The sequence below is a fragment of the Mobula birostris genome, chromosome X, assembly GCF_030028105.1.
Source record: "Mobula birostris isolate sMobBir1 chromosome X, sMobBir1.hap1, whole genome shotgun sequence".
Classification (NCBI taxonomy): Eukaryota; Metazoa; Chordata; class Chondrichthyes; order Myliobatiformes; family Myliobatidae; genus Mobula; species Mobula birostris.
In genome coordinates, this window is record NC_092402.1 from 18742398 (window position 1) to 18763213 (window position 20816).

Genomic DNA, 20816 nt, shown 5'->3' on the forward strand with positions numbered 1-20816 from the left:
AACATAGGACTTAGTTTAAGCCTAACTAGATGACAAAGGTACACAGCTCACACCAGACAGATTGCATTCACAAAAGCAACCAATGACCATTGGTCATTTCCCTCTGGAAAATGCTCTTTCAACCTTCACACAATTTCAGAACACTTGTTTTTAATGACTAACAGCATCACTGCCTTCTACCGTTATTTGAATACCAACTATTCTTTCTGAAATCCAATTTGCATCTCTACCTCTCCAATGATTTTGGAAGGATAAGTTAAACTTCAGAGTGTGGAATCATAGTGAATTTTACTGTGCATTTCCATCTTCAAAATAACCAAAAACTCAAACATTAAACATCAACATTAGATTGTGGAATACTTTCATAACTCATCATGTCACAGTAAGGGTTGCTCTGGGGGCAGATTTTACCAGAACAATGCCCAACCTGGCTGAGTTATTGGCTGGTATGGTAAGCATTACTTAATGGTAAAAGTCGCAAACACACCAATATATTGTGTCAAAAAAAGACATTAAAATGCATGATTGAAGAATGCATAAAAGTTGGTTTATTTACATACATGGGGATTGCAAACGGTACCTTTACTTACAAAACACTACAAATAAAACTCAAAAAATCAGTAATCGTGTTTCTAGATGGGTAAAAATTTATTGAATTGTATAGACAGCTTAAACCTTTACAGTTCTTATGCAATGCTTCCAGCATTGGAAGCAATCCTGGGCCAAAGATCTGCACATTCCTTGGCAACTGGGCCTGTGATTGCAGAGCCTAGAAATGAAAACAGAACAATGATCAAGAGAACAGGGAAATGACAAACCAAACACTCATTTCCACAGGGTCAAGAATGGAAGCAGACAAGCCACATTAAAATTGCGTTAGGTTCACACCTGCAGCACCACGAACGCAATTGATGACCACATCTACATGATGCTGCAGAAAAGATCAACAGCAGCAGAACCAACGGGACAAATTCAACTGGTTACAAGCTGTTGCTAGTTCTCCACTCAGATTAAAACTTTAGGGGTGACTGGATAGAACCCACTTCCCTTTCTATTTTTCCTAGAAGTGGAAGCCAAAAGAAATACAATCCTCCAATGAAACCAGCTGAGAAACCGAGAATCTTTATGTAAATTGATTGTAACACTGAATTAACTCATTTTAGCAGCACCAACCCAAATGTCTCAGGTTTACCGATGTGGGAAAGTGACTCTACAGAAAATGTCACATAACTGATTGAGATTAAACAGCACATGGCAGCTGCCACCTCACCCAAAAGCTATGTGTTCCTTTGCCTCCCCTCGACAACTCACTGAGCCACTGAGAACAGACAAAGCAAGTGCTTTTTAAGGAGGAAATGAACAAGCTGACAGATCCAACATTATGATCTGTAATGGAAAAGTCATTGCAAAAAGTGGTTCTATGCTGACGGGCAGGATATTCCGCAAATTCAAGCTAGGCTTTAAACATTAGCTTCAAATTTGCTGCAAAGGGCCAATTCCAACCCAGTTACCATACCTTTCATTTCTCCTTTGTTATTTACTATCACTCCTGCATTGTCTTCAAAGTAAAGGAACACCCCATCTTTTCTCCGATACGCTTTCCGCTGCCGTATCACCACTGCTGGATGCACTGTAATACAACCACATGAAAATACAAGTGTAAAATTGATACTGCATCGCAACAAACATTGCTTGTTCTTGCCTGAGCCTGTTGACCAATCTTATTTTCACCCCACAAATGCTGGCTCAGTTTATAGTCTCAAAACATCTGCAGCTATTAAACCAGGAGTGCATAGATTTCTGTACACCTCTGCTCTGGGTCAGGCAAGCTAGTACACAACACAATCAACCACAAAATCCTAGACTCAGTACAAGTTTCCCCAAATCGGCCATGCTTGGCTTGGGTGCTGACAAACGACAATAGTGTAATGCTTACAATTTTCATGTCTAAATATGAAAGAACATAACAAAAGAGACAAGAAATAGGAGCAAGAGTAGGCCAACTGGACCATCAAGCCTGCTCCACCATTTAACAAGATCAAGGCTGATCTGACCATGGCCACATCTTTCACCCTCAATTCCCCTAAAATCTATCCAACCTTGTCTTAAATACAATTACTGAGTTAGACTCCAATGCTTCATTGGGCAGAGAATTTCAGATTCATCACTCTCTGGGAAAAGCAGTTCCTCATCTCCGTCCTAAATTTACTCCCTCCAATCTTGAGGCTGTGTCCCCTAGTTCTAATCTCACCTATCAGCGGAAACAACTTTCCTGCCTCTATCTTATCCATCCCTTTCACAATTTTTTTTACAAGATTCTCCTCTCATCCTTCTGAATTCCAGTGAGTACAGTCCCAGGCTCTACTCATAGTCTAACCCTCTCATCTCTAGGATCAACTGGTGAGCCTACCCTGCCCCAACTCCTCAGCCAGAAAATACTTCAATTAAGGAGACCAGAACTGCACACAGTACTCCAGAAACAGCCTCACCAGTACCCTGCACAGTTGCAGCATAACCTCCCTGCTCTTACATTCAATCCCTCTAGCAATGAAGGTCTAAATTCCATTTGCCTCTTGACAGCCTGCTGTACCTGTAAAGCAACCTTCTGCGATTCATGCATAAGCACTCCGAAAATCCTTCAGCACAGTGGCATCCTGCAATCTTTTACCATTTAAATAATCTGATCTTCCATTTTCCCTTCCAAAGTGGATGACCTTGAATTTACCAGCATTGTACTCCAGCTGCCCACTAACTTAACCTATCTATATATCTCTTTGCAGACTCAATATTCTCCGCACAATTTGTTCTTCAACTCAATTTAGTGTCATCAGCAAACTTAGATACATTACACTCTGTCCCCTCTTCCAGAGACTAAAAAGTTGGATGCGCTGCTACCTCACGTTTCTATAATGGCCCAAAGAGGGCATAGCCTCAGATCAGGACATCATGACAGAACAGAGTAGGAGGAATTTCTTTAGCTAGACGGCGGTAAATCTGTGGAATTCATTGCCAGATGCAGTGGAGGTGGTAGATGAAATAAAAGGGTTGACCATTTTCTAAATGGAGAGAAAATACTAAAACTTAAGACACAAAGGACATGGGTGTCCTTGTGCAGGATTCCCTAAAGGTTAATTTGCAGGTTGAGTCTGTGTTGAGGAAGGCAAATGCAATGTTAGCATTAATTTCAAGAGGACTAGAATATAAAAGCAAGAGGCAATGCTGAGACTATATAAAGCACCAGTGAGGCCTCACTTGGGAGTATTATGAACACTTTTGGGTCCCTTATCTTACGAAAGATGAGCTGAATGAAACTGGAGAGGGTTCAGAGGAGGTTCATGAAAAATATTCCAGGATTGAATGGCTTGTATATGAAGGTGGGAAGAGTCCAAGAACAGAACAGAATAGAGGGATGTCCTTTCAGAACAGGAGCGAGGAGGAACAACTTTAGCCAGAATGTGGATCTGTGGAGGTCAAGCCTACATGTATACTTAAGACAGAGGTTGATTATTGATTGGTCGGGGCATGAAGGGATATGCAGAGAAATAGGAGATTGGGGAAGAGAGGAACATTGGATCAGCCATGATGAAATGGAGGCACAGACTTGATGGACTAAAAGCCTAATTCCACTGCTACACCTCGTGGTTTTGATCACAAAAGCTGTAGTCCAAGACCACAACCTTCCAGCCCTCCGTCAGAAGGAAGTGTAACTGATGACAAAGGGAACTATGGCAATTCAAGTTGTTTTGTGATGTGGCTTGTATCAACTAAAACGGGCTCAATCACACAGAAGTATTTGTGCAATCCTGCTATATGTAAATTGGCTGCTACTGGCTTCTCTTCAATACAACAGCAACTAAACGTCAAATGCACCCTGCAATGTCCCCCGGTTGCGGAAGTGTTACATTAATGCAAATCTTTGCACCAACTGTTCCATTGCAGATTGAGGATATACAGCACAATGCATCTGCAATCTCACCCTAAAGCAATGAATTACTTTCCCCATCCTCGACAACTCACCAAAGCCAAAGAATAGACTATGCAAGTGCTTTTAGGATGGTGACTGCGCACACTGCGAGTGAGCTACACAAAATAAAAGGACATTGTTAAGTTAAACTTGAGCAGAACAGTTAATGGCAGGGCCCGGAGAACAAGGTCTGGGGGTGCACAGTCCCCTGAAGTGATAACAGCAAACAGCGTGCTGAAGAAGGCACATGGTACACTCACTTTCAGTCAGGACAATGTGTACTAGAGTTGGACATCAAGTTGCAGGTGCAAAAGACATGAAGAGCACATTTGAGATTAAGTCAGAGGGCACAGAAAACTTCCTCAACAGAACTGCCGGAACTGGGAGCGTTGAGTAGCAAGGAGGCGAGAGAATCAATTTGCCTGCGTGAAGGAGGCCAAAGTGCAAGCGTAACCATAGAGAAGTTGATAAAATTATGAGGGGCATAGGATAAGAGACTAAACTAGAGGGCACAGGATTATTGTGGGAGGGGAAAGACTTAAAGGGGACCCCAGGGCAGCTTTTCCCCTACAGAGCACGGTGGGTAGATGGAAAGAGCTGGCACATGAAGTAGTACAGGCAGATACATTTATAATACTTAAAATTCCATAGATATTGCCTGACCTGCGAAGTTCCTCCTGCATTTAGTGTGTGCTGCTCCGTATAGGAAAGGATTAGTATGTGGGACAAACACAGGTAAATTGGACTCAGGTCAGCACCATGGTTGACATAAGAATTGTTGTCCAAAAGAATTCCATGTCATTTGTTAAGAAGCTAACTTGTTCCTCAAGGTCTGACTTGAGAACTGTCTTCAAGGTTCCAAACCACAAAAAAAAAAACCACCTTGCAACCCCAGGACACGCCAAACACATCTAGACGCTGAATTGTAAGCTTTTTTCACCCTAAATACTTGTCAATTTTAACCCTCAACTTACAGGGGACCTGGAACAATGTCAGGCAATTTAAAAGAACATACTCCAACACAAATCACACACTCGTGTAATATCCAGTATCTGAAATGGCTACTCAGAAATGATCTCCATGATTCTTGAAGTCATCCTACCATACAGTAACAAACCACTTCTTTACTTCCCAACAAGCTAAGTTGGTGGCTTGAAAATGAACAGATTGACATTCCGGATCACTTGTTGGAAAGCCAACTCAACTACAATACTGCTTCATTCCTCGCATAATCTGCTGACTTACTTACTGGCATGGTGCAACATCCTCTTGATTCCAACTTGGAGGTTACTTACCCTTTTTCCTGAGCTCTGGTTTGCCTTTCTTTACAGTAGCCATGACCATGTCTCCAACACCAGCAGCTGGCAACCTATTCAACCGGCCTTTAATCCCCTTGACAGAGATGATGTACAGATTCTTGGCACCTGAAAGCAGTCAATAATCTGATGAAACACACTGCTTTGCAATAACCATCATCCAAAATCAAATCTGCAGCTTCAGTACTTTATGCCTGTATGATTCAAAATGACCAAATAGTCTCTGCATTAAGATAGTTAATATAATCACTAATAATTTGCCTAATGCTAAATATACTTTTTATACTATTCTACCCCATAAAAAATAACTCAGAGATTGCTTGCTGCTCCTTGTACCCGACAGTCAAAAGAACTTTACCCGTATTATCGGCGCAGTTGATCACAGCCCCCACGGGAAGACCGAGGGAGATGCGAAACTTCGCTCCGGATGACCCGCCACGACCTGCAACAAACCAAAACAAGGTTTTAAGTGATGAGTGAAAGATTTGACAATGGGCAGACGATACCCAGCTGCAAAAATTACTGCTTGGCCAGTTGGTCTTTCACACCCGACTCATCTTGGATCTAAGTGCCACTTCCCTGCATTAACTAACATTCCTCAATTTTAATACCTACAATCATTGGCTTCTCTCCAAGGGCTGTGGAGGTTCAAGAACATCCGCTGAAGAAATTTTCAGCACAGCCTGAGACAGACCATCAACCAGTGGAAATGTCAAAATAGCACCTACACTGAGATCATATTTATTCTACATGCTAGAATGTAATGCCCCAATCCACTGCTCACATGAACAACCACTGCCCACTTAACCCCGGGTTCAGCCTGCTGCATTGGGTTCCGTTCTGATCACCTCATTATAGGAAGGATGTGGAACCTTTAGAGGGTGCAGAAGAGATTTACCAGGCTGTTGCCTCAATTAGAGAGCATGTCTTATGAGTATAGGTTGAGCAAGTCAGGGCTCATCTCTTTGGAGCAAAGTATCAGAGGTGGGCTTGATGATAAGACTTCTTTCCCTAGCTGGAAATAGCTAATATAAGGGGCCAAAATTTTTAAGGTAATGAGGCAAAGACCTTGAAGGAGACTAGTGTTGAAATTGCAGGGGCCCTGGATCTATGGGTGAGGTGCCGGAGGTTTAGAGGATAGCTCATGTTGATCCGTTGTTTAAAAAAGGCTCTAAAAGTAATCCGGGAATTTATAGGCAGGTAAGTTTGACATCAGTAGTAGGTAAGTTATTGGAAGGAGTACTGAGAGATAGGATCTACAAGTATTTGGATAGACAGGGACCTATTAGGGAGAGTCAACATGGCTTTGTGCGTGGTAGGTCATGTTTAACCAATCTATTCGTTTTTCGAGGAGGTTACCAGGAAAGTGGATGAAGGGAAGGCAGTGGATATTGTCTACATGGACTTTAGTAAGGCCTTTGACAAGGTCCCGCATGGGAGGTTAGTTAGGAAGATTCAGTCGCTGGGTATACATGGAGAGGTAGTAAATTGGATTAGACATTGGCTCGATGGAAGAAGCCAAAGGGTGGTAGTAGAGGACTGCTTCTCTGAGTGGAGGCCTGTGACTAGTGGTGTGCCACAGGGATCAGTGCTGGGTCCATTGCTATTTGTCATCTATATCAATGATCTGGATGATAATGTGGTAGATTGGATCAGCAAGTTTGCTGATGATACAAAGACTGGAAGTGTAGTGGACAGTGAGGAAGGTTTTCAAAGCTTGCAGAGGGATTTGGACTAGCTGGAAAAATGGCAGATGGAGTTTAATAGAGATAAGTGTGAGGTATTGCACTTTGGAAGGACAAACCAAGGTAGAACATACAGGGTTAATGGTAAGGCACTGAGGAGTGCAGTAGAACAGAGGGATCTGGGAATACAGATACAAAATTCCCTAAAAGTGGAGTCCAAGGTAGATAGGGTCATAAAGAGAGCTTTTGGTACATTGGCCTTTATAAATCAAAGTATTAAGTATAAGAGTTGGAATGTTATGGTGAGGTCGTATAGGCGTTGGTGAGACCGAATTTGGAGTATTGTGTGCAGTTTTGGTCACCAAATTACAGGAAGGATATTAATAAGGTTGAAAGAGTGCAGAGAAGGTTTACAAGGATGTTGCCGGGACTTGAGAAACTCAGTTACAGAGAAAGGTTGAATAGGTTAGGACTTTATTCCCTGGAGCGTAGAAGAATGAGGGGAGATTTGATAGAGGTATATAAAATTATGATGGGTATAGATAGAATGAACGCAAGCAGGCTTTTTCCACTGAGGCTAAGGGAGAAAAAAAAATCAGAGGACATGGGTTAAGGGGGGGAAAGTTTAAAGGGAACATGGGGGGGGGGCTTCTTCACACAGATTAAGTGGTAAATGCGGGCTCACTTTTAGCATTTAAGAAAAACTTGGACAGGTACATGGATGAGAGGTGTATGGAAGGATATGGTCCAGGTGCAGGTCAGTGGGACTAAGCAGAAAAATGGTTCGGCACAGCCATGGGCCAAAAGGCCTGTTTCTGTGCTGTAATGTTCTATGGTGCTATAAGGATGGTGGGGGGGGGGGGGGGGGGCAGGGGGTGACAGAAGTAGTGTTTTCATATACACTGTGATGCAGATACATTTGGGAGATTTAAGACACACAATTGTAGGGCTTCTTGGGAGGGAAGGGTTAGATTGATCCAGAGTAGGTTAATGGGTCAATGGAAGTGTGTGTGCCAAAGAGCCTGTATTGTTTAATTAAAAGCAGATATACTCAAGTTCATTGTAAACCCAAGCTGGAATTTGTCTGCTGCTTCAGCCCTGTACATATTACTGAGTACAGTTATTGGAACCTACAGCAACTGTGGGGAGGTGGGGACTGTCAATGCTTCAGGTTGAAACCCTGTACCACTCAAGATCCACCAGATCATTTACAGCCTCTGTGCAGTGCTCTAGGATCATTTTATTTACTTCCACTGACAGTGGCTCCACAGAACAGAGGCACCCCAATACAAGGAGCATAGAAAATATAGAAGAACCCACTGAGAAATTACCTTCAACATTTCAATGTAATTGAAAGAGGGCCTTAAAAGCCTACACACAAAGCTGCTCACTTTTGACACTAGTTTACTTTGCCCATAACGTGCTCCACAGCTAACATGTTCAACAACCAGCGCGTCTGGGGACCTGGAGCTTTGCTTTCCTCCCCTCCTCACCAACACCTCTACCCAGATCAACGTCTCCATAGCCCGGGCTCAAGTAAAGGCCCGATTCCCCAGAAACAGCCAGAGTACTTAGCTGGGCGGCGGGGAGGAGCGCCGTCTCCACACCAGGCCACTCTAACATGGCCGTCAGCCGATACACAACCCCGCGCCCCGGCTACACATCTAAAATCCATCGGTGATCTACAAATACCCCAGTGACAAGACGGGTGTAAGGTTACACAGATAACCCGAACAGGAACCAGCGCGTCCTACCTACCAGGAGTGAGGATGGCAGCGGATAACGCCGCTCCTCTCCTCCCGCTTACCTCTCTTCGACATTGTGGCACAGGGAGAGAGGGCAGGCGCCTTGGATTATGGGATATATCGACGGGCCGTGCGCCGTGCGATGACGCCAATGCGCAGCTGAACGTGTCACCAATGAGATCATTGGCCCGTATCACGTGCGACCAGGAACTGCGAAGAAGCGGAAGTATTTGGAACTGCAGTGTTGAATTCCCAATGCTGGTTGTAGTTCGAAAGTGTTAACAGTACTGAATGTCATTAAGAATCTAAAGAGTTTAGCACTTTTTATTGTAGATTTTGTTTATCAAGAATAAAGATTATTTTTTAAAATAAAACTAATTAATTCCCAGCGCTCTCTGCAGTGCTTGTCAGACTATTCTAGTGGTATTGTGGTTTACTGAAGATTTACATCGTCATAGTCATACTTTATAGATCCCGGGGGAAACTGGTTTTCGTTACAGTTTCCCATAAATAATTAAATAGTAATAAAACCATAAATAGTTAAATAGTAATATGTAAATTATGCCAGTAAATTATGAAATAAGTCCAGGACCAGCCTATTGGCTCAGGGTGTCTAACCCTCCAATGGAGGAGTTGCAAAGTTTGATGGCCACAGGCAGGAATGACTTCCTATGATGCTCTGTGTTGCATCTCGGTGGAATGAGTCTCTGGGCACCTGAACAAACTCCTGTGCCCACCCAGTACATTATGTAGTGGATGGGAGACATTGTCCAAGATGGCATGCAACTTGGACAGCATCCTCTTTTCAGACACCACCGTTAGAGAGTCCGGTTCCATCTCCACAACATCACTGGCCTTACGAATGAGTTTGTTGATTCTGTTGGTGTCTGCTACCCTCAGCCTGCTGCCCCAGCACACAACAGCAAACATGATCGCACTGGCCACCACAGACTCGTAGAGCATCCTCAGCATCGTCCGGCAGATGTTAAAGGACATCAGTCTCCTCAGGAAATAGAGAGGTCTCAGTGTTCTTTGACGGGTCCAGTTTATTGTCAATTCGTATCCCCGGTATTTGTAATCCTCCACTGTGTCCACACTGACCCCCTGGATGGAAACGGGGGTCACCGGTACCTTAGCTCTCCTCAGGTCTACCACCAGCTCCTTAATCTTTTTCACATTAAGCTGCAGATAATTCTGCTCACACCATGTGACAAAGTTTCCTACCGTAGCTCTGTACTCAGCCTCATCTCCCTTGCTGATGCATCCAACTATGGCAGAGTCATCAGAATACTTCTGAAGATGACAAGACTCTGTGCAGTAGTTGAAGATGTACATAGATGTTGCTGTGTATTCCTAACTGTTTGATGTTATTATGTGGTGAATTTGGGATAACACCAGTTCTAGACATTGCTATTGGGACAATGTATACCCCGTTCATTTCCCAAAGTATTACAATTTCCTCTCTTAATTCTGGTGTTTTTCACATTGATTTCTGTAAGTTATGTGTGTTTGGAATGGCTATGTTTGTTAAGTAAGTTTTTCTTCCTTGCTTACCTTGTATTATGATGTCCGGACCGTTATTATAGATTGTCCTATCTGTAATAACGGATCAACCACAATGTAACTTATGTTATTCTGACTCTAAAACTGGCATTCGGTGTTTGTTGTCTTGCACAATTGTTGGTTGTGGTCTTTCATTGCCTCTGTCGTGTTTATTGGATTTACCTAGTATGCCTGCAAGAAAATTAATCTCAGGGCTGCTTTTGGTGACATATGTCCTTTGAGCTTTTAAGTGGAGTTTATTATCATGTGCATAAGTACAGTGGGCTACAGTTACAGTGAAATAGTAACTTGTAGCAGCGTCACAGACAGGTAGATACAGACAATACACAAGATGTAAACTAGACTGACCTCAGTGGTGGGCAAGTTGTTGGAGAAGATCTTGAGAGGCAGGATTTATGAGCATTTGTAGAGACATAATCTGATGAGGGATAGTCAGCATAGCTTTTTCAAGGGTAGGTTGTGCCAATGAGCCTGATTGAATTCTTTGAGGATTTAAAGATGTCAGGAAGGACAGGCAGGTGATGGGGCAAATTTGCAGCCATTGGGATGAGTTGCAGTGCAATCAAAGCAAAAAGTACCAAATACTGGTCTTAAGGTGTTATACTTAAATGCACGCAGCATAAGGAATAAGGTGGATGATCTTGTCGTACAGCTACAGATTGGCAGGTATGATATTGTGGCCATCACTGAGACGTGGCTAAAGGATGCATGGGACCTCTTTTGGCACAGGTGTGACCTGTACAAAAAGGACGGGTTACACTTGAATCCTAGGGGGATCAATATCCTGGCGGGGAGATTTGTGAGGGCTACCGAGGTGACTTTAAACTAGAATGGTTGGGGGGTGGGAATCAAATTAAAGAGGCTAGGAAAGAGGAGGTTAGTTCACAACAGGGGGATGGGAACCAGTGCAGAGAGGCAGAGGGGTGTAAAATGAGGGTAGAAGCAAAACGTAGTAAGGTGAAAAGTAAAAGTGGCAGGCCGGCAAATCCAGGGCAAGCATCAAAAAGGGCCACTTTTCAACATAATTGTATAAGGGCCAAGAGTGTTGTAAAAGCGAGCCTGAAGGCTTTGTGTGTCAATGCAAGGAACATTCGTAATAAGGTGGATGAATTAAAAGTGCAGATTGTTATTAATGAATGTGATATAGTTGGGATCACAGAGACACGGCTCCAGGGTGACCAAGGATGGGAGCTCAACATTCAGGAATATTCAATATTCAGGAGGGATAGACATGAAAGAAAAGGAGGTGGGGTGGTGTTGCTGGTTAGAGAGGAGATTAACGCAATAGAAAGGAAGGACATAAGCCGGGAGGATGTGGAATCGATATGGGTAGAGCTGCATAACACTAAGGGGCAGAAAACGCTGGTGGGAGTTGTGTACAGGCCACCTAACAGTAGTAGTGAGGTTGGGGATGGCATTAAACAGGAAATTAGAAATGTGTGCAATAAAGGAACAGCAGTTATAATGGGTGACTTCAATCTACATGTAGATTGGGTGAACCAAATTGGTAAGGGTGCTGAGGAAGAGGATTTCTTGGAATGTATGCGGGATGGTTTTTTGAACCAACATGTCGAGGAACCAACTAGAGAGCAGGCCATTCTAGATTGGGTATTAAGCAATAAGAAGGGTTAATTAGCAATCTTATCGTGCGAGGCCCCTTGGGTAAGATTGACCATAATATGGTGGAATTCTTCAGTAAGATGGAGAGTGACATAGTTAATTCAGAAACAAAGGTTCTGAACTTAAAGAAGGGTAACTTTGTAGGTATGAGACGTGAATTAGCTAAGATAGACTGGCAAATGACACTTAAAGGATTGACGGTGGATATGCAATGGCAAGCATTTAAAGATCGCATGGATGAACTACAACAATTGTTCATCCCAGTTTGGCAAAAGAATAAATCAGGGAAGGTAGTGCACCCGTGGCTAACAAGAGAAATTAGGGATAGTATCAATTCCAAAGAAGAAACAAACAAATTAGCCAGAAAAAGTGGCTCACCTGAGGACTGGGAGAAATTCAGAGTCCAGCAGAGGAGGGCAAAGGGCTTAATTAGGAAAGGGAAAAGAGGTTATGAGAGAAAACTGCCAGGGAACATAAAAACTGACTGTAAAAGCTTTTATAGATATGTGAAAAGAAAAAGATTGGTTAAGACAAATGTAGGTCCCTTACAGACAGAAACAGATGAATTGATTATGGGGAACAAGGACATGGCAGACCAATTGAATAACTACTTTGGTTCTGTCTTCACTAAGGAGGACATAAATAAACTTCTGGAAATAGTAGGGGACAGAGGGTCTAGTGAGATGGAGGAACCAAGGGAAATACATGTTAGTAGGGAAGTGGTGTTAGGTAAACTGAAGGGATTAAAGGCAGATAAATCCCCAGGGCCAGATGGTCTGCATCCCAGAGTGCTTAAGGAAGTAGCCCAAGAAATAGTGGATGCATTAGTGATAATTTCTTTAGAAACTCTTTAGTTTCTGAACTAGTTCCTGAGGATTGGAGGGTGGCTAATGTAACCCCGCTTTTTAAAAAAGGAAAGGTTGACCATAAATTCCCCGGGAAACCGGGGAATTATAGACCGGTTAGCCTAAAATCGGTGGTGGGGGAAAATGCTAGAGTCAGTTATCAAAGATGTGATAACAGCACATTTGGAAAGCGTTGAAATCATTGGACAAAGTCAGCATGGATTTGTGAAAGGAAAATAATATCTGACGAATCTCATAGAATTTTTTGAGGATGTAACTAGTAGAGTGGATAGGGGAGAACCAGTGGATGTGGTATATTTGGATTTTCAAAAGGCTTTTGACAAGGTCCCACACAAGTGATTAGTGTGCAAACTTAAAGCACACGGTATTGGGGGTAAGGTATTGATGTGGATAGAGAATTGGTTAGCAGACAGGAAGCAAACGGGACCTTTTCAGAATGGCAGGCGGTGACTAGTGGGGTACCGCAAGGCTCAGTGGGGTCCCAGTTGTTTACAATATATATTAATGACTTAGGTGAGGGAATTAAATGCAGCATCTCCAAGTTTGCGGATGACACGAAGCTGGGCAGCAGTGTTAGCTGTGAGGAGGATGCTAAGAGGATGCAGGGTGACTTGGATAGGTTAGGTGAGTGGGCAAATTCATGGCAGATGCAATTTAATGTGGATAAATGTGAGGTTATCCACTTTGGTGGCAAAAACAGGAAAACAGATTATTATCTGAATGGTGGCCGATTAGGAAAAGGGGAGGTGCAACGAGACCTGGGTGTCATTATACACCAGTCATTGAAAGTGGGCATGCAGGTACAGCAGGCGGTGAAAAAGGCGAATGGTATGCTGGCATTCATAGCAAGAAGATTCGAGTACAGGAGCAGGGAGGTACTACTGCAGTTGTACAAGGCCTTGGTGAGACCACACCTAGAGTATTGTGTGCAGTTTTGGTCCCCTAATCTGAGGAAAGACACTCTTGCCACAGAGGGAGTACAAAGAAGGTTCACCAGATTGATTCCTGGGATGGCAGGACTTCCATATGATGAAAGACTGGATCGGCTAGGCTTATACTTGTTGGAATTTAGAAGATTGAGGGGGGATCTTATTGAAACATATAAAATCCCAAAAGGGATTGGACAGGCTAGATGTAGGAAGATTGTTCCCGATGTTGGGGAAGTCCAGAACGAGGGGTCACAGTTTGAGGATAAAGGGGAAGCCTTTTAGGACCGAGATTAGGAAAAACTACTTCACACAGAGAGTGGTGAATCTGTGGAATTCTCTGCCACAGGAAACAGTTGAGGCCAGTTCATTGGCTATATTTAAGAGGGAGTTAGATATGGCCCTTGTGGCTAAAGGGATCAGGGGGTATGGAGAGAAGGCAGGTACAGGGTTCTGAGTTGGATGATCAGCAGAGATCATACTGAATGGCGGTGCAGGCTTGAAGGGCTGAATGGCCTACTCCTGCACCTATTTTCTATGTTTCTATGTCCCTGGGAGCTGAATATCCAAGGATACATGGTGTATCAGAAGGGTAGGCAGAGGGGGAGGTGTGGCTTTATTGGTAAGAAATGATATTAAATCATTAGAAAGAGGTGATATAGGATCGGAAGGTGCAGAATCTTTCTGGGTTGAGCTAAGAAATCGCAGGGGTAAAAGGACCCTGATGGCAGTTATATACAGGCCTCCAAACAGCTGCAGTGATGTGGACTACAAATTACAACAGGAAATAGAAAAGGCTTGTCAGAAGGGCAGTGTTATGATAATTGTGGGGGATCTTAAAATGCGAGTGGATTGGGAAAATCAGGTCGGCACTGGATTTCAAGAGAGAGAATTTGTAGAATGTCTGCGAGATGGCTTTTAAGAACAGCTTGTAGTTGAGCCCACTAGGGGATCGGCTGTACTGGATTGGGTATTGCGTAATGAACCGGAGGTGATTAGAGAGATTGAGGTGAAGGAACCCTTAGGAGGCAGTGATCATAACATGATTAAATTCACTGTGAAATTTGAGAAAGAGAAGCTGAAATCCGATGTGTTGGTATTTCAGTGGAGTAAAGGAAATTACAGTGGCATAAGAGAGGAACTGGCCAAAGTTGACTGGAAAGGGACACTGGTGGGAAGGACGGCAGAGCAGCAGTGGCTGGAGTTTATGTGAGGAGTGAGGAACGTGCAAGACAGATATATTCCAAAAATGAAGAAATTTTCAAATGGAAAAAGGATGCAACCATGGCTGACAAGAGAAGTCAAAGCCAAAGTTAAAGCAAAGGAGAGGGCATACAAGGAAGCAAAAATTAGTGGGAAGACAGAGGATTGGGAAGTTTTTAAAAGCTTACAAGAGGAAACTAAGAAGGTCATTAAGAGGGAAAAGATGAACTATGAAAGGATGCTCGCAAATAATATCAAAGAGGTTACTAAAAGCTTTTTCAAGTATATAAAGAGTAGAAGACAGGTGAGAGTAGATATAGGACCAATAGAAAATGATGCTGGAGAAATTGTAATGGGAGATGAGGAGATGGTGGAGGAACTGAACGAGTATTTTGCATTGGTCTTCACTGAGGAAGACATCAGCCGTATACCGGACACTCAAGGGTGGCAGGGAAGAGAAGTGTGCACAATCACAATTACGACAGAGAAGGTACTCCGGAAGCTGAATAGTCTAAAGGTAGATAAATCTCCCGGACCAGATGGAATGCACCCTCGTGTTCTGAAGGAAGTAGCTGTGGAGATTGTGGAGGCATTAGCGATGATCTTTCAAAACTCGATAGATTCTGGCATGGTTCTGGAGGACTGGAAGATTGCAAATGTCACTCCGCTATTTAAGAAGGGGGCAAGGAAGCAAAAAGGAAATTATCGACCTGTTAGCTTGACATCGGTGGTTGGGAAGTTGTTGGAGTCGATTGTCAAGGATTAGTTTACGGAGTACCTGGAGGCATATGACAAGATAGGCAGAACTCAGCATGGTTTCCTTAAAGGAAAATCCTGCCTGACAAACCTATTGCAATTTTTTGAGGAAATTACCAGTAGGCTAGACAAGGGAGATACAGTGGATGTTGTATATTTGGATTTTCAGAAGGCCTTTGACAAGGTGCCACACATGAGGCTACTAAACAAGATAAGAGCCCATGGAATTACGGGAAAGTTACATACGTGGATAGAGCATTGGCTGATTGGCAGGAAACAGAGAATGGGAATAAAGGGATCCTATTCTGGTTGGCTGCCGGTTACCAGTGGTGTTCCACAGGGGTTCGTGTTGGGGCCGCTTCTTTTTACGTTGTACATCAACAATTTGGATTATGGAATAGATGGCTTTGTGGCTAAGTTTGCTGATGATACAAAGATAGGTGGAGGGGCCGGTAGTGCTGAGGAAACAGAGAGTCTGCAGAGAGACTTGGATAGATTGGAAGAATGGGCAAAGAAGTGGCAAATGAAATACAATGTTGGAATGTGTATGGTTATGCACTTTGGCAGAAGAAATAAACTGGCAGACTATTATTTAAATGGGGAGAGAATTCAAAGTTCTGAGATGCAACGGGACTTGGGAGTCCTCGTACAGGATACCCTTAAGGTTAACCTCCAGGTTGAGTCGGTGGTGAAGAAGGCGAATGCAATGTTGTCATTCATTTCTAGAGGAATAGAGTATAGATGTGATGTTGAGGCTCTATAAGGCACTGGTAAGACCTCACTTGGAGTACTGTGTGCAGTTTTATAACCATATAACCATATAACAATTACAGCACAGAAACATGCCATTTTGGCCCTTCTAGTCTGTGCCAAACACTTACTCTCATCTAGTCCCATCTACCTGCACTCAGCCCATTCCTTTCCTGTCCATATACCTATCCAATTTTTAAAACCTTATTTAAGAAAGGATGTGCTGACGTTGGAGAGGGTTCAGAGAAGATTCACTAGAATGATTCTGGGAACGAGAGGGTTAACATATGAGGAACGTTTGACTGCTCTTGGACTGTATTCCTTGGAGTTTAGAAGAATGAGGGGGGACCTCAAAGAAACACTTTGAATGTTGAAAGACATGGACAGAGTGGATGTGGCAAAGTTGTTTCCCACCGTGGGGGAGTCTAGTACAAGAGGGCATGACTTACTGATTGAAGGGCGCCCATTCAGAACAGAGATGCAAAGAAATTTTTTTAGTCAGAGGGTGATGAATCTATGGAATTTGTTGCCACGGGCAGCAGTGGAGGCCAAGTCATTGGGTGTATTTAAGGCAGAGATTGATAGGTATCTGAGTAGCCAGGGCATCAAAGATTATGGTGAGAAGGCAGGGGAGTGGGACTAAATGGGAGAATGGATCAGCTCATGGTAAAATGGCGGAGCAGACTTAATGGGCCGAATGGCTGATTTCTGCTCCTTAGTCTTATGTTCTTATGGTCTTAAAGCACATTGATGAAGGTAGAACAGTGGATATAGTGTACATGGATTTCAGTTAGGCACTTGATGAGGTTCCCCATGCAAGGCTCCTTCAGAAAGTAAGAAGGCATAGGATACAAGGAAACCTTGCTTTGTGGATCCAGAACTGGCTTGCCCACAGGAGGCAAAGGGTGGTTGTAGATGGGTCATATTCTGCATGGAGGTTGGTGATCAGTGGTGTTCCACAGGGATCTGTTCTGGGACCCCTCATCTTCATGATTTTTCTAAATGACCTGGATGAAGAAGTAGAAGGGTGGGTTAGTAAGTTTGCTGATGACACAAAGGTTGGAGGTATTGTGGATAGTCTGGAGGTTTGTCAGAGGCTACAGTGGGACACTGATAAGATGCAGAATTGGGCTGAGAAGCGGCAGACGGACTTCAACTCAGGTAAGTGTGAAATGGTTCATTTTGGTTGGTCAAATTTGAAGACAGAATATAATATTAATGGTTAGACTCTTGGCAGTGTGGGGGATCTGAGAAATCTTGGGGTCTGTGTCCATAGGACACACAAAGCTTCTGTGCACGGTGTATGGTGTGTTGGTATTCATCAACCGTGGGATTGAGTTCAAGAGCCATGAGGTAATGTTACAGCTATATAAGACCCCACTTGGAGTACTGTACTCAGTTCTGGTCACCTCACTACAGGAAGGATGTGGATACTATGGAGAGAGTGCAGAGGAGATTTACAAGGATGTTACCAGGACTGGAGAGCATACTTTATGAGAACAGGTTGAGTGAACTTGGGTTTTTCTCCTTGGAGCAATGGAGGATGAGAGGTGACCTGATAGAGGTGTGTAAGATGATGAGGGGCAGTGATTGTGGATAGCCAGAGGCTTTTTCCCAGGGCTGAAATGGCTAAAATGAAGGGGCATAGTTTTAAGGTGCTTGGAAATAGGTACCGAGGGAAATGTCAGGGGTAGGTTTTTCCACACAGAGTGGTGGGTGTGTGGAATGCACAGCCGACGTTGGTGGTGGAAGCGGATACAATAGGGTCTTTTAAGAGCCTCTTACATAGGTAGATGGAGCTTAGAAAAACAGAGGGCTATGCGCTAGGGAACTTCTAGGCAGTTTCTGGAGTAGGTTACATGGTTGGCACAACATTGTGGGCCGAAGGGCCTGTAATATGCTGTAGATTTCTATTCTCTATGTATAGCAGAAAGCAAAGGGGAAAAAAAGGACATTTCATCACTCTGCGCTAAAATTGACTGCGTTTGCACTAATTGTGTTCTTCCATGAAAACAATTATGCTTTACTTGTGAATGCAGTTTATATGTGACTCTGATGAAGTTCAAATACGGTTATTGTTATTCAATCGTAGACACGTACACCACCAAATACAACAGTGTTTCATGTTGCTGTTGCATGTAACTTTTTCATTGCACTCCTGCTCACTTCCAAGACTCTTCATCTCATGTACTTGATATTTATTGCTTATTTCTTATTTTTTTCTTTTTGTATTTGCTGTTTGTTGTCTCTTGCACATTGGTTGTTTGTACGTCCTGTTGGGGTCATTCTTTCATTGATTCTATTGTCTTTCTTGTATTTATTGTGAATGCCCACAAGAAAATGAATCTCAGGCTTTTATATGGTGATGTATATGTAGTTTGATTATAAATTTACTTTGTACTTTGAACTTTGTGCAGAGCACAATAACCTCCACTTTGACTTTAATGCTTTTAAAAAAATCAAAAATAAGACCATGTTTGTGCAAGAAGTTATCTTCCATTGCTGAGATAAGAATAGGGTTCTGCAGATTACTTCAAGACCCTGATGGTTGTAGGAAAGTAGCTGATCCAGGACCCGATGATGTGGGTTTTCAGGCTTCTGTACCTCCTGCCTTACCATAATATCAAGAAGAGAGCAAGTTTTTTTTTTTGCTAGCAACTAAAACCAGGATGAGGGAGCATATCACTCTGGTCCTAACTACTCTGCATTGGAGCCCTGTATCTTTCAGAATGTATTGTAAAGTTCTATTATTTGTTTTTAAAGCTCTCAATGTTCTGGGACCAGAGTACATCACAGAATTGCTTTCATTTGATTTCTGCTTGAGCTCTCAGGTCTTCTTCTGCTGGTCTCTTCAATTTCAACAATCTCCCTCAAACACTAATTGTCAGATCAGCTTTATTGAAGTATGCTCCTAAACTGTGGAACTCAATATCTAAAAGCATAAGGGGTGCAGACTCAGTTGACACTTTTAAACAACAGCTCAAAGCCTATTTATTTAACCATGCTTTTGGTCCCTGTCTGGAGAGGGACCAGGAACAGCAAAGAAGCGTAAGTATTAGGATCTGCAGTATTAAATTCCCAGTGCTGGTTGTAGGGTTCACGTGGCAGTAGTGCCTATTCTAAAATCAGGAAAACCCCACTGTCGGTTCCTTCTAGTTTTCAACCAACATCACTTATGGAATGTATGGTAATAGAGTGGTTAAATTACGTTTTAGAAAAAAGATGATTTAGCGTTTTATCAGAGCAGATTTCGAAGGGTAGAATGACAGTTTTATGTTTGGAGGATGATATTAGGAAAGCACAGGTAAATAAAGATTTGATTAAATTATGGAAATTAGCAGTGAGAAAAAGGCGATATGATCTTTTTCTGAGTTTTTTTATTTGGATGGCCAATGCAGGTAAGGGTAGGTAAGATGTATTCTGGCTTCTACGAGATTGAGAATGGGACCCCACAAGGCAGTATTTGTAGCTCTTTATTGTTTAATATTATGTTTAATGTTGATTTCTCTGAGATGGGTAAATCACTTTTTGAAGATGATGGCGCTTTATGGATCAGAGGAAAGAATCAATTTAACTGTATATAGGATGCAATTAGCGATCAATAAGATTGAACAGTGGGCAAATAGATGGGGTTTTAAGCTTTCAGTAGCTAAAACACATGTTATATGTTTTTCAAAGAGGATCAATAGATCTAACACTTAATTTGAAATTACAAGGTCACGCTCTTGAAGGTGGTCAGTGGTAAGATTTCTTGACGTGGCTAGATAATAAGTTGACATGGAAGCACCATATCAGTAAGGGGCAAATGTAAAGGGGCATTAAATATCCTTGGATGTCTATGTAGGTATTCTTGGGGTGCTATACGAAAATCTCTGTTGACTATATTTCTTTAATTAGATCGATACTTGATTATGACTCTGATTTATCAATCAGCTTTGTCTTCAAATTGAAAATGCTTGGATGTGATACAAGCTCAGACTATAAGACTGTTGTGGGCGGTAAGGTTATCCCCTGTTTCAGCTTTACTTGTTGAAATACAACAATTACCTTTACAGTTGTGGAGGTTGCAAATCAGAAGCTAAGGGGACGGTGGGGCTAAGAACTTGGGGATTATGGAAAGACCTGTGTGACATAAGGGGAGACACCTTTACAGAATACATCAAACGGTTGGATTGATGTGAGAAGGGGGTAGGACAAGAAGGGAAGGAACTACGAGGGGTGATTGATAAGTTCGTGGCCTAGGGTAGAAGGAGTCAATTTTAGAAAACCTAGCACATTTATTTTTCCTACATTTACACACTTAGTCCAGCAGTCGTGGAGCATACGGATCCCTTCTTTGTAGAAGTCGGCGTCTTGGACCTCCTGAAAGTGTCCACAGCAGGGGTGATTGATAAGTTTGTGGCCTACAGTAGAAAGAGACAA

The 20816-nt window shown here is 42.8% G+C and overlaps 1 protein-coding gene across 1 annotated transcript; it reads right to left on the reverse strand.

Moving 5' to 3' along the window:
• Positions 1-624: 624 nt before the first annotated feature.
• LOC140191409 (large ribosomal subunit protein uL14) lies at positions 625-8863 on the reverse strand. Its single transcript, XM_072248817.1, has 5 exons — positions 8773-8863; positions 5639-5722; positions 5260-5388; positions 1517-1630; positions 625-769 (listed from the first exon to the last, which is right to left on the reverse strand). The coding sequence occupies exons 1-5, from the start codon at positions 8783-8785 to the stop codon at positions 687-689; spliced, it is 423 nt and encodes a 140-aa protein (XP_072104918.1). The 5' UTR covers positions 8786-8863; the 3' UTR covers positions 625-686.
• Positions 8864-20816: the final 11953 nt, after the last annotated feature.

Excerpts from the sequence above, each read along its gene's own strand:
- LOC140191409 (XM_072248817.1), bottom strand. Across the intron at positions 5,389-5,638 it reads CAACTGCGCCGATAATACGG|GTGCCAAGAATCTGTACATC; the intron begins GTAAAGTTCTTT and ends GACTGCTTTCAG. Across the intron at positions 1,631-5,259 it reads ACCAGAGCTCAGGAAAAAGG|TGCATCCAGCAGTGGTGATA; the intron begins GTAAGTAACCTC and ends GTTGTATTACAG.